General features: G+C 30.1%; 2 protein-coding genes and 1 non-coding gene across 3 annotated transcripts; 2 read left to right on the top strand and 1 right to left on the bottom strand.

Annotated features, from left to right (window-relative positions):
- The first annotated feature begins 8,065 nt into the window (after nt 1-8,065).
- LOC111008353 (DCD (Development and Cell Death) domain protein) lies at nt 8,066-10,404 on the top strand. The gene is made up of 5 exons (XM_022281014.2): nt 8,066-9,158; nt 9,281-9,381; nt 9,517-9,600; nt 9,698-9,808; nt 9,895-10,404. The coding sequence occupies exons 1-5, from the start codon at nt 8,381-8,383 to the stop codon at nt 9,934-9,936; spliced, it is 1,116 nt and encodes a 371-aa protein (XP_022136706.1). The 5' UTR covers nt 8,066-8,380; the 3' UTR covers nt 9,937-10,404.
- A 2,081-nt stretch (nt 10,405-12,485) lies between these two features.
- On the top strand, nt 12,486-12,557 carry TRNAC-GCA (transfer RNA cysteine (anticodon GCA)). Its single transcript has one exon. It is a non-coding gene; the product is annotated as a tRNA-Cys (tRNA).
- Nucleotides 12,558-14,918: 2,361 nt separating this feature from the next.
- LOC111008428 (uncharacterized) lies at nt 14,919-15,827 on the bottom strand. Its single transcript, XM_022281131.2, has one exon. The coding sequence runs from the start codon at nt 15,702-15,704 to the stop codon at nt 15,099-15,101; it is 606 nt and encodes a 201-aa protein (XP_022136823.1). The 5' UTR covers nt 15,705-15,827; the 3' UTR covers nt 14,919-15,098.
- Nucleotides 15,828-17,471: the final 1,644 nt, after the last annotated feature.

Here is a 17,471-nt window from a genome sequence, read left to right as displayed (position 1 = left end):
CAAAATTCAAACATTATTTTGTTCTCTATACTTTTAGTTTTTGTCTATTTTAGTCTTTATATTTTAGAAATATTCGTCCAAATACTTCTAAAAATTGACCGTTTTATGGTCTCTTCATTTTCTTTTTTGTCCTTTTTTCCAATCACAATTTTATAACCACACTACACTCAATAAATTTTTTAAAACGTAGATATAACTTTCTATTAAATGACTTTCATTGTGTATATATTTTGTGTTAAAAAATGTTGCAAAAAAGGACTAAAATGGCCCATTTTTAAAAGTATTTTAAAAATGAACAAAATTAAATATAGGAGTCAAAACACATATTTTAAAAAATATAAAAATCAAAATAAACCAAAAGATGCTTTTTTTAGTACAAACTAATCGGATGATTTTCGAACTTATGACCTAATACTATATTTTAATAATACTGTCACTAGTTAGGAAGAAAGTCCTTGCCATCATAATGAGCTAAGTACAGGTCTTCTTCCACTAGTTGCATTCTATTCTAGCCTATGCATTTTCAATACAAAAAAAAAAAATAATAATAATAAATAAATTTTAATTGTGTTCTAAATTTTAGTTGAACAATTTTTTTTTCTGCAAAATATTTGAACCTTTGTTACAAAATTTAGGCCTTGAAATTAAATTTCATTAAATAGATAGTGACAATTCAATTAAAAAAATTGATTTGATAAAAAGTTTTATTTCAAAAATTAAATCTCTTTGTACTTGTATCTATTTTATTATTTTTTTAAAAGGTTATGCAACTAAAGATGAAATATATAATTTAGTTTATAATATTAAAGTCATTTTAGTTTAATTTATTATTTTTTAAAAGCTCAAATTTTCTTTTTTTATCTTATCAATCAAAGTTCTTTACTATCACAATTGTTAAAATTTATTGATAAAATGACAATCGATAAATTAAAAAGATATAAACATTAAGACAAGACTTTTTTTTTTAGAAAAAAAAAACAAGACTATTATCAAATACACTATATCGTCAAATCTGTTAGAAAAAAATCATATAATATATTTTTAATCTTTTATCAACATTTTAAAGTTTATTATAATGTTAGTCACACCACATAAATGATTTAAATTATCAACAAAAAATATCATCTTTCTGAAAGAATTTTATCAATCTAAGTATATCATTATCTAAATTATCGAAATCTTAAGAATAGTTGACATTCTACACGCATGATATTATGGATACAAAATGCATATACATATACATAATATGAAACCAAGAAAATATAATATATGAATTAAAAAGTTTGAATAATAGTCATGACAATCTTAAGATGAAAATTCTAGATTAACAAAAATTGTTGAATAGAGAATATATAAATATAAAATAAAACAAATGCAATAGATTGATTTGTTGTGTAAAATTGTTGAACTAAACTAAAGAATCTTCACAGAATATTCTCATCATGAAGGAAGCTTTTTGTTTACAAATATCCAACTCTTTTTCTTTTCTTTTTTTCTTTTTTTCTTTTTTAATGATGATGTTTCCTTTTGGCTTCAAAATTCTCCTCAACTAGCCTTGTGGGTCTTGGGATTCTATACTACTTTCTTTTTATTACATTGAAATAGAAGTAAAAGTTTTTTTTTTTAATCTTCTTAAATGATCATTTAATGATTCGAAACTTATGATACATTTATAACAATTTACAAAAATACATTATTAGTTTAATACAAAATTCAATTTAATGGCACTAGTTTGATAATCATTTTATTTTCTTTTGATAATTACTATTTTTTTTTTCTAATCTAGACATAGTTTAATTGGTTGAGGTATCTATTTTGACTAAAAAGTCGTGAGTTCGAATTCCCACCTCACTTATTGTACTTAAGAAAAATATTTTCTTTTTTGTTTTTTTAATCTATATATTTTAAGTTCTAGCAAAATTAAAAATAAATTACGAAAAATAGCATAATAGATATTAGAATTACAATAATTCATTTACAAAAATAACAAACTACAAAATTATTAGAAATAAAAACGCAAGTCACAAACACTGTACCTACTATGCCTAAAAATTTACATGGTATAACCATGCCTTTTTACATGGTATAAAAAGTGATGACATCGTAATTTTCTTAGTATATTTTTCTCATTTCTTAAAAACATATTTGAATTCTTAGCCAATTTAAAAGAACCAACAAAAAAAAAATTCTAAAGTTTCAGTTTTTCAAATTTGACTTAGATTTTGAAAACACTCTTAAAAATAGATTAAAAAAAACCCCATAGGGGGGGGGAAGTAGTGGTTTATAATTATCTTAATTTTTAAAAACAGAAAATAAATAATAAAATGGTTATAAAACAACACCTAAAGGCTCATTTCTCGTAACCAATTTTATTAAGAAACCTATGCATATTTATGTTTCTTGTTTTTCATTTTTAGAAATATTCTCAAAATTGTATAGAAATATTGGACACCAACAAAAAAAAAAAATAACGCTCTCATTTCTTGTTCTGTTTCCTGTTTTTTAATAAAGAAAAATAGAATTGCATGACTCCAACACTCTGGATTCAAGAATATGATAAAACAATTATTTATTTATTTTTTTACGTTGGAACAAATAGGAAATGAGAATAAGAAACAAGAAACCTATTTTGGTTGTTTTAAAAAAAATCTATACAATTTTGAGATTGTTTTTAAAAATTAAGAAACAAGAAACATAAATAATTTGTCAAATGTTTAGATTTCTTAATAAAATTGGAAATGAGAAACAAGAAACGTGAACATAACAAAACGGGCCCTTATTATTATTCTGGTTTCAAAACATAAATATAAAAATATTGTTTTATATCATTCTTGAATCCTAAGGGTTAGAGGCAATGTAATTCTATTTTTCTTTACTAGAAAACGAAGAAACAAAAACAAGAAAACAAGAACATTACCACATATTTCTAATTTTAAAAGCTAACTAATGCAATCAAATAATCTACAAATATTATTACAAATTCATAAACCAAGTTAGTAATGAAGGTTGAGTTTGTAAAGGGATGCAAACAAAATCTCACATTATCAGGGGGTGATCATGGGTATATAAGGAAGACCAATTATCTTCATTGGTATCTGCTAGGCCTTTTGAACTATGTCCAAAGCGGGCAATATCATACAATTGTGGAGATACGTGGAATACTCGGGGTACTGTTGATCTAAACTTAGCTATGTCGATAAATCCTCGGGTGTCGAACAAATAAGTGGTGAGCCTCGAAAGGTGTAGTCATGGTGTAATCTGTGGATGTGCTCTATCAAGGTGTGGTAGAAGCCTTGGATAAGAGCAAACTCTCATTCTGATCTCCGAGAGGAGACTCAGTGGTACTTTATTTGATGGGAGGATTGTTAGGTTATCTCTGTTTGTATGAGGCATTTTGGGTAGAAACAAAAACAAAATCGGGTTATGCCCAAAACGGACAATATATCATATCATTATGGAGATACGTGGAGTACTTGCCATATTGTTGTCCTTAACAATGAACACATTTGAAACCTTATTGAGATACACAATCAAATGATTTACAATCACACATAGCAACAAACATTACTTTATGAGATCGTAGAGATCACCATATGATATCTTATCAATGAATACAAACCCAAAATTAATCCCAATTATGTAATTAATCAAATGAGAGATCTAAATTAAAGTAAAGATAATGAAAAGAAAATAAGAGAAGTGTTTGGATCAACATTGATGGCTGCCCCATGTGCTTCCTCATACATTCACCTGCAGCCACCACAGGAACAACCACCAAGCAACTTGCTTTTCTTTTACTTTTTTTTAAACGTTTTTTTAATTAATGTCGGTGTTAAAGTTAACATTAATTTAATTAATCTTATAGTTTCTATAATATATATGAGAGAGAGAGAGAGAAAGACATATAGAGGCTTAGGGAACAACTTTTTGTTTCATTATTTATATATATATTTTCCCACTTAGTATAGAGTGTGATTCGTGTTCTTCTTCTAAGATATGAAGCTTTCTTTTTTCCCCTTTTTCCTTTTTGTGTGTGTCAAGAAAAATTGCAAATCGCCATATAATTTCGGGACACAAATTCTATTTAGGCTCGATCTAAGGTCTTCAGTGAATTAATTTTGAAAGTGAACTTTTAGTGATCTAATTTCGATAGACTTGAGAGATCGTGCGAATACTGTATATTTGTATATATATGTTCATGATTTTTTTTCGAAGAAGAACGTTTTCTATGTAAACCTATGTGTTGTTATATTTGTTTTTGTTTTATACCATTCTTTTCCATATCTAACTCGACAGACATCTTTCAATGTTATTTTCTTAAGAATTACATAGTAATAACAAATGGACATGATCGATAAACTTGCAAGACACCTTTCGATCAATTGAAAAGCTAGTTATCGTTGGTTATCTTATTTATTTACTTAGTTATTTTATGTATTATATTATTTTTATGGTTGACATTTATGCATTCACCACCTTCACCAAAAGAGGGTGAGGTAGGTTTATTGGGTAAACTTATGAAAACAACTTTTTTTTATTTTTTTTTATCTCTCAGAGGATCATAAAGTTGTATTAATTAAATTAAGTAGATGTTTTGTTGAAGACAAAACTTGCTATGTCATGGGTCATGTGTATATATTTCCCCCTTGTTTGATACAAAGAGGCAATATTAGCTTATGAGAAAAGGTCATAAATGGAATTAAATAATGTGTGTGGATAATAACCAAACCTCCAAAATATATAATAGAGAATGACATGGATGGAATAAAATGTATGTTATCTTTGGCAAAATAATTATGAATAGAAATTATATTTCCAAAGATGCAAACACATGATTTACAAGATTGATTGATGAATAGGGCCACATGAAATCAAAGTATAATAAGAAAACCAAAGGAAATATGTACAGACATACAAAATAAAAAATAAAATATGGTTTTTAGCTATATAATAATTTAAATAATCGCGATGTTTACCTGAATTACATAAATAAATATGTATTATTTTAATAGAAAATTTGGAAAATATAATGTAAATTAAACTCAAAATTCAAGTGCAATATAGAACAATAAAAAAAAAAAAAGTGGCACTAATTATGTCATAGTAGGAAAAAAAATAAAAGTTAAATATGATTTGATTAGTTAGGATATTGAGTGAAATTGCTCAAGAAAATCGTTCATGTTCTTAAAATAACAATGCACATTTTAAAGTTAGTCGACATAGATTAGATGAATTAGTTATTTAAAATAGTTAATATAAAGATTATGCAGTAATTATGGATTATAACTTGATTAAAATGAAAATTATTTAGTCAATGTTTATAGTGAATTGATCAAATTTGATAAATCAATAATTTATAATTGAATTATTCAATCTAAGTATCTATCTTTAGTTTTAACAAAATTTTAACTTTCTTAAATTCTAAAATTTTCTTAATTTATTGTGTTCGCCGATTAGGGCTGGAAAGATAGGGCCCAGTGGGCTTTGCTGGATCTGTAATTGCACAAAGTATTGGGCTTCATGAATCTTAATTCCAGTCTTTAATGGGCTTATTAATTGCGAGCCCGGCCCAATTAGAAGAGGAATAACCTGAGTTTGGCTTAAAAAAATTTCTAAAATCAATTACGATTTCCATTCTTTGACTTTATATATGAATACGAATTTTTTTCTTTTTTTAATAATGATTGGATTTATTTAGATGGCAGAATGGAAAGAAAGCAATCTTAAAATTTGTAAATTTTTTCAAATTAGGACGTGGATGTGTGGATGAACCAAATGTAATTTTGTTTTTCTATTAGAAAGTGCTCGTATATGTTCCTCATAAATTTTTAAATATGTGAATGAAGAGTCTCTTTAAAATTACATCGAATTATCTCTTAGTTAAGTATTTATTTTAAATTTTTGTCCTTTAAATTTTTACATGATATTAAAAAATAGGAATTGGACACAATTAAGTTGGTTTCAATTTTTTTTTTGAGTTAAACACGTGGCATAGACATTCGACCATCACTCATTTAATTGATGATGTATGTTATATTAAACTATGTTTAGATTTACGTTTAAATACAAGATTTACCAATATAACCACACAGACCAAATTATGCCAAAAAAACCTTTTCAAAAAAAAAATTATGCCTAAAAATAGGCACAAGTAATAGATAGGGATCTTACAACTACAAATTATAATAATTATTTTTTAATATGGAAAAAAGAACTTCTTATTGCTACCACAGGAATAGGGAGAAATAATCGAAAATTTTAGACCATGATCTACTAAGGGAAATCAGTTAAGTGAATAATTTTTTTAACCACACCGACTTATCTTCCTAGTCTAGATTATACAAAATACTCCCTCAAAGTAAATATCGTTCAATTAACTAGACCTAGTATACCATGTTTATAATATTTCAATTGAGACAAATAAAACTCAAAATCATGAACTCCTTTTATAACATTTAGTATTCCTCATCTTTGTATCTTTTCGATACGAGATAATTCACAATTCTAATATTTTGTTGAAGCCCAACCTTGTATACCAACTACATTTATGTAAAAAAACCCAAGAAAAATGAAAAGAGAGATTGAAAAATCATCATCCCTTCCTATGCTTTGGTCAAAAATCCAAGCTTGTATGGTGTTAAAAGTAAAACTTCAGATAGGATTCTCTTTCCAAATCATACTTTTCCAAACTTGCCCTTCTCACAGTACAATTTTCATAGAATTGGTCAATGGCAATAATTATAGTTATCAAATCAGAATTGAAAACTATGTTACTTTTTGTTAAAACTAGGTTATTATTATTTTGGCTAAATAACTAATTTAATCTATTTTCCTGCTTTAACTTTTAAAAACTTTCCATTACATCTCTAAATTTTGAACTGTGATTAAATCATTTATATTGTTAGCTAAATAATAACACAGCTTACTGATCTAGTATATGATGTAACAAACAAATAGTAAAGAAATGTAGGCTACTAGACAAAATATAATAACATAGTCCATAATAGAGATTTAACTTCTTAAAAAGAGTAGGTTGCAATCTCACTTTATTTCATCTATTTTGTACTCCAACAATCTAACTCCTTTATGTCTACCACGTCGCCACTGGTCCAATGAATATACCATGTCATCATTTAGTTAACCACTCATATCAGATTAAATATCACTTTGTATTTAAAAATTTTCTTCATTTCTAGCTTGAAACAACGAACTAGTCTAATGTCGTGAGCCTACTAGATAGGCTCAGGCTTGGGATCTAGTGGGTTTGTAGATCGATAAAGTCCATACCTCAATGTATGCATGCATGTGCCTCACCAAATTGGAGTCACGAGCTAGTCACATGAAAACACCAACTACTTGTGGCTCCAACTCCAAGCAAGTGAATTTATTTTAATTCTTGTATTTTGAAAATATTTATTTTGATCCCTGTATTTTTAAAAAGTGACAATTTTGGTCGTTTTATTTTATTTTAAATTTCATCTTTTCTATCACAATTTCATCCTTAAAAGGTAAATATTACATTATACTAAATAGTTTCTATTATGTATAAAATTTGTGTTAAAATCTTGTGAAGTGGGACAAAAACATCACTTTTTAAAAATACAATGAACAAAATGAACATCCTCCAAATATCGGGACTAAAATGAACCAAAATTAAAAATATATAGATCAAAATGAACAATTTCAAAATACAGAGACTAAAATCAACTAAAATTAAAAGTATAGTTATCGAAATAAACCTTTCAAAATATACGAATTAAAATAAATCAAGATTAAAATTGCTTAACCAAAATTTTATTATCTTTAATCTATCTTGGATAGAACAAAAAGAAATGCGAGCCCAGTCACGGGATGAGGCCCAACGAGTCACGGACCGCGTCAAAAACTATGGAAGACGACACAAACGAAAGCAGCAGTTGGGAACTTTGGGAATCACGTGGAGATGTTCATCATCTTCAAACAAAAAAAAAAAAACAAAAAAAAAAAACTTGGGAACTAAGCAAATCAATGGCGAATTTTTCCCCACCGAAAACCCCGCTTTCTAGAAAAACCTTCCCCACATTTCTCTCTCTTCCACGCCACTCCCTTCTCTCTTCCAATTGATTGCGCGTCTTTGCCTCGGTCACATTCTCATTTGCTCAACTACTGTAACCTTTATTTTCGTCTATTTCTTCCTTTCAATTGAGCCCTCTTTCCATCTTCCACACGCAATCTCCCTTGTTTCTTTGAAACTTCCTCTCTTTTACCGAATACCCATTTTATTTAAGTCTCTCTCTTTTCTCTTCTCACTCATTTCTGCTCCCCTGTTCCTGATTTTGCTATCTGGGTTCTTGATTTCTTCGAGTTTGGTGCTGAGTTCTGAGGTGAATTTGTTGCAGAGATGGAGAGTAACCCTCAATCGTTCAGGCAATTCAGCGACCAGCTTCGTTTTCAGACTGGGAATCTCGCGAACCTTTCTCTCAACGATTCCATTTGGAGCAACTCTTATGGCTCCAAGAGGCACGAGGAGAGGAGGAATTTCGATGTTCAAAATGGTGGAGAGGTAAATTCGTTGAACAATTTTAAGCCTGGTAAAGTGTCTGATTCAGATATCAATCGGTTCAATGATGGGTGGAATAGTTTTAAGCCTACTACTGCTTCTTCTGATGTTAATTATTGGAGTAACAGTAGCAGTAATCTGAACTCAACTGGGTATGACAAGAATGCACTCAATGTGTTTGATAATGGGTGGAATAGTTTTAAGCCTAAGGGGTCTGATTTTAATGCCTTCAATGATGGGTGGAAGCTTAGTTCTGCAAATATGGGGGTTGATCCTATGATTGGAGGACCCCAAAAGGGTATTAATGGAGGGTTTAACAAAGGGATTTACTCCAAAATCCCAAATTACAACAGTAACAGTTTTGTGAATCTGAAGAACTACAAGAACAGTGGGAAGGTTGAGGAAGACCATGGGGTCAAGAGTGGGAAGAAGAACAGCAACAAGAAGAATAGTGGTGAAAATACCTATGATAATAAGGAAACTAATAAGAATGCTTTGGACAAGAGGTTCAAGACCCTTCCCCCATCTGAGTCTTTGCCCAGAAATGAAACAATTGGTGGATATATCTTTGTCTGCAACAATGATACAATGCAAGAGAATCTCAAGAGGCAGCTTTTTGGTGAGTTTTCTCCCTTCTTTCTTCAATTTTTAGCGATCTGACTGCTTGGTTTTTGGATATATCTTGGTTTTTGTTGCATAGGGAAGTTCTTAGATTTCTCTGTTGTTAAATCAATGTTTTAGGTTTGCCTCCAAGGTACAGAGATTCAGTCAGGGCCATAACTCCCGGGTTGCCTATTTTCCTTTACAACTATTCTACCCACCAACTTCATGGGATCTTTGAGGTGTGTGTCCTTTATTCCATTAGGTTCAATTCTGCAAGATCCATGGCCTCATCAGTAGGGATCTTTAATCTGAATATATCAATCAATACTTGTCTGTTTTGCTTACTTATTATGAAACTATAAACCATTCTCTAGGCTGCAAGCTTTGGAGGGACGAACATCGATCCGACTGCCTGGGAAGACAAGAAAACCCCTGGCGAATCTCGATTCCCGGCGCAGGTAACACTCTTGTTCTTGTCTTGTTGGGTAATAATGCCTTCTCTATCAATTGTTTTATTGCCATGGATAGAAGCTGAAAGTCAACTGTTTGTAACAGGTGAGAATTATGACTAGGAAGATATGCGATCCACTGGAAGAAGACTCTTTCAGACCAATTCTTCACCACTACGATGGCCCCAAGTTCCGCCTCGAACTCAACATTCCGGAGGTAATCTCCCCTCCGAGATCAGACGTCGTTAAAACCGATCAAAATCATCAATTCAACTCTAATCTTCTTTCTGTAAACGTTTGCAGGCACTCTCTCTGCTGGATATATTTGAAGAACAATCCTCTTGAACATCAGAACATGTTGATACACTTAACACAGATGTATACGACAAGCATACGCAAATTAGTCGATAGTATTTACCGACGATCGATCAAAATAACGTAGTGGTGAGTTTTGAGAGTTTGGATTCATGAAGAATCATCATCTCCTCTAAGCTATAGAATGTCAATGTCTGTATAGAGACAGACTGTTGGTGTTTGCTTTGCTCTGGCTGGTGGTGTTGGCAAGTTCAGTTGTGAATGAAAAAAAAGTACACAACTGTACTGAGGAAGAAGTTGCTGAAGTTGGAAAATGTTTCAATAGTAATGTAGTAATAAATGAGTTGTATTGTATGAGATGAACTTGTTTTCATCCTTTGTTTCCACGTCGATGTTTTAAAAGTTTTAATTTCGTCTCTAATATTTCAGAACCTGAAATCCTTAATTCATAATGCTTGGAAAATGAAATAATAGAACGGTGACGAAGTATTTGAGTTATCCCCATATCATACCCGTGCATCTCTCTCGATCCTTTGATCATATTAAGGTGTAGACGGTTTTTACGAGCCAGTACGATCATGGTTGTCCCACACGAATCACAATTTTGAATCACAATTTTTAGTTGAATCGAATGATTTTTTCTTGTGTTAGATATGAAGTGTTTTTTTTTTTTTTTTTGTGATAAAATAGCATAAACAATAAATTTAGCAAATAAAAAAAAAAAATCTAAGTCAGAGTTTTGGTTGTTGGCTTGTTGATAAAGATTGAAATGGATTGAGATTTTTTTCCCCAAAGTTTAATTTTCCAAATCAAAATATGTGATAAACATTGATTGGTTGTGAATGGGTCATTCCCTTATGAGCTTTTGTTTTCCATTTTTTGTGTGTTTTCTTTGTCTTTCCTTTTAGCCAAACAAACAACCCTTTTATTACAATTTTATTCATGGCTGGTGGAACTGATTGAATTTGCACTTAAAATAATAATAATAATAATAATAATAAATAAAAACCAATATTTGGGTAGTTGTATTAAAGCACCAAATATTGAAAATTTTCACATTTGTTGATACATCTTTTTCAACATTTCTTAGTCAAATTTACATAACTTTCAGAATCTGCCACCAGTTTTCTGACTCTTTCAAGTTGTATTTTCTTTTTTCCAATGGAAATATAAAATATTAACGGGTATTCTAAAAAAGGATATTTATAACGTTGGTGGTAAGTCAATATTCTTATAGAGAAATGTCACTCCATAATACATATTCAATACGTATTTTAAAAAGTTTAACAATTTTTAGTGTGTTTTAAATTACATTATTTTAGTACTTTCTAATTTATTTGAAAATATATATTTACGTAAATACTTCCCTTCTAATATTACGTATGTTAGGACATCTCCCTCGTTCGGAAGAAACAAAAGTTTAATTTTCCTAATGAAGATATTGATTTCTTCCAGATTTTTTTTTTTTTTTGTTAAAAAGAAAGTTCAACAGAGAAAATTGAAAATTTTGGTAGACCAATAGTGTACTAATAAGTATTAAAATTTATTCACTATTTAAAAAAAAAATATCTAAGATTTGGTCAAATTATGAATGGTGCCCTGCTTTAAATACAAAATAAATTCTCAATATTTTAGACAAATTAAAGAACAAAAGAATAACAAATTTACAGCTGTACCACCAAGTCGTTGGAAGGAACATTCTAGAATTAGGTGTTCTTCAAAAATCTTCATCTTCAATATTTTTGGAAGCCTCAAAACGGTGCATTTTGGTATCTTTACTTAAATAGTTTCCAAATTTAATATAACCAGTTCTAGACTAAATTTGTAATTTAATGTTAATATTTACATCATATTTGTAAAACTTTTTAACAACTAACTAAGAACGATCAAATCGAGTCTAACTCAACTTATTAAAACATTTATTTTCTATCGAAAAGTCATGAATTTGAATTTTTACCTCCACATATTTTACGGAAAAAGAATTAACTAGAAATGTAGAACTAATACGAAGTCACACCTAGAGAGTGGTAGTGGTTGAAAAGTCTTTTTAGTGAAGTGGGAAGTCATAAATATAATAGAAGTTCAAATTTTATCCAAATTTAGTTTAATCAAATCATATTATCAAATTGAGCTCACAATTTGAATGGTTCGAAGAACTACAACATCAAGTTTGCAATTTTTATTGCATATTTGCCTACTCTACTCTAAAAAATAAATAATAAAATTCATCCTTAAATTATTGGATTATTTATTACTAACTTAGTTATCGAAGTAGCTCTAACTAAACAGTCTCTTATATAAATTAAATTAAGTCTTTTAACTTCGAAGGTCGTGTCTAGTAAATTCTTGAATTGTAAAAGGTATTTAATTGATTACCAATTTACAAGACATATCAGACACAAAATTAAAAATTTAGTAATCAATTAAATATTGTTAAAATTAAAAAATTTATTAACACAATGGAATAGGATTGGTTTAGAACACACTTGAAAAACAAGTAAAATAATAAAGTGTTCTCCTTTGTGAATAATTTCCAAAACAACAATTAAATTGTAAATGTGAAAAATGATTTCAAAAATGGGTCCTTAGCTCAGTGGTAGAGCATTTGACTGCAGATCAAGAGGTCACCGGTTCGAACCCGGTAGGGCCCTCTATTTTATTCTCTTTTTTTTTCTCTCTCTCTCACTCTGGGATATGACCTTTTTTTTTTTTCCACTTTCCACTTTCCATCTTTCTTTAATAATATCTTCAAATTTCCATCTTTCTTTAATAATATATTCCAATTCAATCTTTTTGAAAATTTAAAATCTATAAATGTTTTCTTTTTATCATTTTTGTTATTGAAATTGTGGATTTGTTGGTTTATGCGTCATTTACAGCACAATTTTAGGATTTCCATTTTCACGCGTGCCTTTTCTTATAAAAACTCTTTCTTTCCATCTTGATTTTTCACTTTTATAATAATACAAAATCATAAAATAAAATCTAAGGTAGATTGTAATAACTCATTCTAATTTGCATGAACTAGAAAATCAATCGCTTGATATTGAAACTAATTAAGAATCAGTGCCACTATCTAGTATCTTGTTTGGATCTAGTCGAATTTTATTATTTTAGAAAATCAATCTTTATATCTTAAAAAAAAGAGGGAAATTGCAGGAAGGACTAAAATTAATAACGCGTTTTAGAAAATGTCTAAACCTATGAAATATTGCGAAATGAATAATTGATTTTTTCCATTAAATTCTAAAATATTTTGTAGACAAATATAGTCATTAAGTATATACCCATAATTTTAGGGATTTAGGGTTTTAACTAATAGCAAAAACAACGGCCTTCATTTTAGGAAATCAATTCTATAATGAAATTTGAATAATTAACTTAAATCTAATTTAAAATTGATAATCAAAATTTGAACAAGGGAATAAATAAGATTATTACTAGGTAAATGATAAAATTTACTTCTCACTCTTGACTTGATTGAGAGAAGTTAGGGTTTTAGGAGTCCCCACCTCCTTCCTACCTTTTGGTCTCACGCAACTTCATGCACCCCACAGCAACTTCATGCACCCCACAGCCATCGTCTTCCTCACAAGTAGATCCACAAGTAGTCACCTTCACGCCACCGTCCACGAACCAAAACCAAACCCGTCGCTGCTGCACCCAACTATCGCCACCCTCCCCGTTGGCCGCAACACGTACCATATCTGCTTGATGCACCACGTCCCAAACCAGATCTACCGTCCCACCGCTTGACTAGATCCGCCCAAGGCCGACCCAAACCAGATCCACCTACTACCGCTTCGATATGTTCCCGATCTGCCGCCCAACTTCCATCTTCTAGCAATTGTTTGAGGAAGGTAAGACCATTTGTTCAGATTTTGCGTATTTTAGGGGTATTTAAAAAGATATTTTTGGTTTTCCTATATTTTAGGATATTTAAAAAAATACAAATGTGGGACCGACATGTGTCTTTTGTTTATAACTAGATCTGAGAAATATATATCTATAACTGCAACAGACTTACTATATTTATATAGCTTAAATTTTAATTAGAATCTATAGATATGGTAAAAGTTAGAGGAGGAACATCTCGACAATGATTAAAAGCTACTGGTATAACAGAACGTTCAAAGGAATCGTGCAAAATCAACTTAGAAAGTTAAAAAGGTGTATAGATGCAGTAGTTAATATATTTATTGTTTGTTAATTTTTACAGTAATATTTACAAATTAGATTCACTGAGCTAACTGTACTCATATATTTCAGGAAAAGGAAAGGGTCTGGTTGAGGAAGAACGTGTTAGTGAGGTAATTATTGGTATATACATGTATTAACATTCTACTTATGATATTTGTTAATTCTTGAATTGGTATAAACATGTATTGACATAATTGAGTTTCATGGTGATATATATGTGTATTGAATTCTAATTTTGATTTTTCTTTAATTGGTATATACATTTATTGACCTTTTAATTTTGATAAATTTTCTAATGGTTTAAATGACAATACAAAGTCTAATGAAGAGCTATGAAAGAGTGAATAATGAATCCACCGATGAACATAAGAAAAATAACTCATTGTCAAAAGAAGTTTAAGAAACTGAATCTGATGACGATACACGCCCAAAGGCTACAAATTTTAGAGGCATCACCTATTTTCCTAATTGTTTTGATTTATGGGTTGTTAGTCTTCGACTTTTTAATTTACTTTTGTTATAGATTACGACATTGTAGAACGATGAGATGGGAGATGAATCGTTGTACACAAATGGTTTAAATTAACTGAAATACAAAACAATGTAATTAAAATAATTAACTTGAAATCCCTTAAATGTAGGAAAATCATTTTGAATTCGTGTTACGTGTTTAATATAAGAAAAAGCTAAAAAAGACATAAAAAAGGGTATGGTTGGAAAAACTCTTAAAATACCATTTAGTTATTTGTCAAAATTTAAAACTAATAGACATTTTTTAAAAAATTTAGCCATTCACTTAAATTTCCCAAAAAAAAAAAAACTCCCAAAATTTCTCATTCAAAAAACTTTCAGTCAATCATGAGTCATTACATACACTTATATCTACAGCACCCTGAAACATTTTCCACAATTAAGTAAATAAAATCACATTTTACACAAACTTTGGCCCCCCCAAAAAAAAGGACTTTTCTCTTGGTTTTTTTCCCTTTTAATTATGTTGCATTTAAACACCCATTTCCAGAATTAAAATCCTTAATTTGTGCTTTACTGTTACCCAAATCAATTGGAAAAATCTTCAGCCAATTCCCCAGCACCGGCTTCCACCCTCCGATCTTCGCCCGCCGTGGACTTTCCGTCGCCGCCGCCGCCGCCGCCCTCATTCTCTCAATCAACGCCTCCGTGTTCACTTCCTCCGCCAAAATCTCCTCCAATTGTTTCGTATCTATCACCAATTTCACCCTCCAAACGCCGTCGCCACCCGCCGGAAGCACCTCCACCCCCGACCCACCTCCCAGATCCTCCGCCGCCGCGCCGGACCTCCTCGACGGCGCCCCTCCGTCGTCCTTCGGAACTCTCTCGGCGGCTCGGGAAAGCGGTAGGAGAAAGTAGGATTTTCCGGCGTCGAGGGGCGCCGAATTGGGCAGCGGTGAAGAGAGATTGGGGCGCCGGAAAACGCCGTAGGCGGCGGGCGGGTAATCCTTGAGGATTTGATGGACTTGCTTTGCGCCATGGAAATTGATTATGTTTCCAGAATCGGTTAAGATTCTGATGGGCTTCTCGCATTCGGTGGTCATTCCTTTGAGAGAACAGTTCCCCATTGCCCAAGCTTTTTTTCGCAGTCGTTAATGGCGGAGGAGCTCTTTCAGAGCTCATATTTATACTGAAAATTCGAACTTATTTTTTTAAAAAAATTAAATTTTCGTAGATGGAATATTGGGGGAATTCAATTCATCTAAGACCGTTTAATCAGTGTCATTTAAATTTAAAAATAATATTAAGATCATCTTTTTCTTTTTCTTTTTCTTTTTCTTCACGTCGAGAATATATATATATTTTTCGTAGTTACTTTTTTTTTATCTCAACTTGTTAAGATATATATTATCAGTGAGAAAGTTAGAAGTTCAAATATTCACTTTCACGTATTATTGAATTAAAAAAGAAAAGTTGTTTTACTTATATGAAAAAACAAAATAATTTATAATTTAGTTAGTCGAGACATTATTTACCTCCGTAAAAGTTAGAGGCTCAAAACTTGATATTTATATTTGTTAATTTTTACTTTTCATCTAAAGGTCATTTTTTAAATTACAAGGATCGGGATTTGAAAATATGAATTCAAATAATATCATACAAGACTTTTGTTAATATATTATAAAAAATTGAATGATAAGAAGCTAAATAAATTTGCGTTGATGTAAATACTAATAATAATAATTTGTGAAAGTTTGAAAACAAAAGGAAACTAAAAAGGAAAGAGAAAAAAAAGGCATGAATACTAAAGGGTATCGTTTTATCCTTTTGACGTCATGTAACATTTTCAAGAATATTTTGATTCCCATTGTCATTATTACCATATTATATCAAATTTGAATTTGATAAAAATAAAATCAAGTAAAGCAAAGATAAAATGATGATAAATCTTACCCTAATCATATCAAACCAGGTTGATTGGATAAATGCTTTTATTTAAGTGTAAAATTAAAGAAATAATACATCCAAAAATCAATAAGTGCAAAAATGACTAATTCTATAGAAGCACAAAAATAGTCTTCTTTGTGGCCTCAGTTAACTATTTTGTTTTAGTTCTCTATTTTTAAAAATTATGTTTCTTTTTTACAATTTTATTAATAAAATTTTTGTCTTCCTTAGAAACATATTGAAATTCTTATCCAAATTTCAAAAACAAAAACTACTTTTCATGGTTTTTAAAATTTGGTCTCAGCTTAAAAAAATATTTTTAAAAACTATATAACAGAACAAATAAACACATAGGTGAAAGTAAGTTTTAAAAATAAAAAACAAAAAGCGAAATGACTCTCAAACGGGAATTTTAGAAATCAACATCGATTATGCCAATCAATTAATGACTCAAATTGAGCATTGATTGACTATATTTGATGCGGATCACATACAATCTGTTTCCAATGGTCATAATTCTAATTCAAATATCATCTGATTTCTATCACTAATTTACGAGATCTCGTGTGTAAAATAGACGTTTTTATAGGAAACCCAAATACAGAAAAGGACCACTTGTTTCAAATTTCCTATCAAAATTCACGAGATAAGCACCTACTCTTTTTAGATGATGAAGACTAAAGAGGGAAAAAATGGAGAAAATTATTGAGAAAACCAAACCTAGTGCAAAGAAAATGCAGTGCTAGTGATGAGAAACAGACATTTTAGAGTGTGCCTTTTTTTTTCAAAATCTAGAGAGAGAGAGAGAGAGAGAGAGAGAGAGAGAGACATGTGAATTTGGACCGTTGGAGGGACAAGATAATTTAAGGACAAAAAAGACAGGCCAAAACAAAAGAAACAGCGGTAATTATAATAATGATAATAATAAGAATAATAAAAGATAAGAT

The sequence above is a fragment of the Momordica charantia genome (assembly GCF_013281855.1).
Source record: "Momordica charantia cultivar OHB3-1 chromosome 10 unlocalized genomic scaffold, Mcharantia_2.0 BLBB01000010.1, whole genome shotgun sequence".
In the NCBI taxonomy this organism is placed as follows: Eukaryota; Viridiplantae; Streptophyta; class Magnoliopsida; order Cucurbitales; family Cucurbitaceae; genus Momordica; species Momordica charantia.
The sequence above is the reverse complement of the archived record's forward strand: the minus strand, read 5'-3'. Positions and strand labels throughout refer to the sequence as shown.

Coding starts and splice junctions, on each gene's coding strand:
- LOC111008353 (XM_022281014.2), top strand. CDS start 8,381: ATGGAGAGTAACCCTCAATCGTTCAGGCAATTCAGCGACCAGCTTCGT. Junction 9,382..9,516: donor AACTTCATGGGATCTTTGAG/GTGTGTGTCCTT, acceptor ACCATTCTCTAG/GCTGCAAGCTTTGGAGGGAC. Junction 9,601..9,697: donor AATCTCGATTCCCGGCGCAG/GTAACACTCTTG, acceptor TGTTTGTAACAG/GTGAGAATTATGACTAGGAA.
- LOC111008428 (XM_022281131.2), bottom strand. CDS start 15,704: ATGGGGAACTGTTCTCTCAAAGGAATGACCACCGAATGCGAGAAGCCC.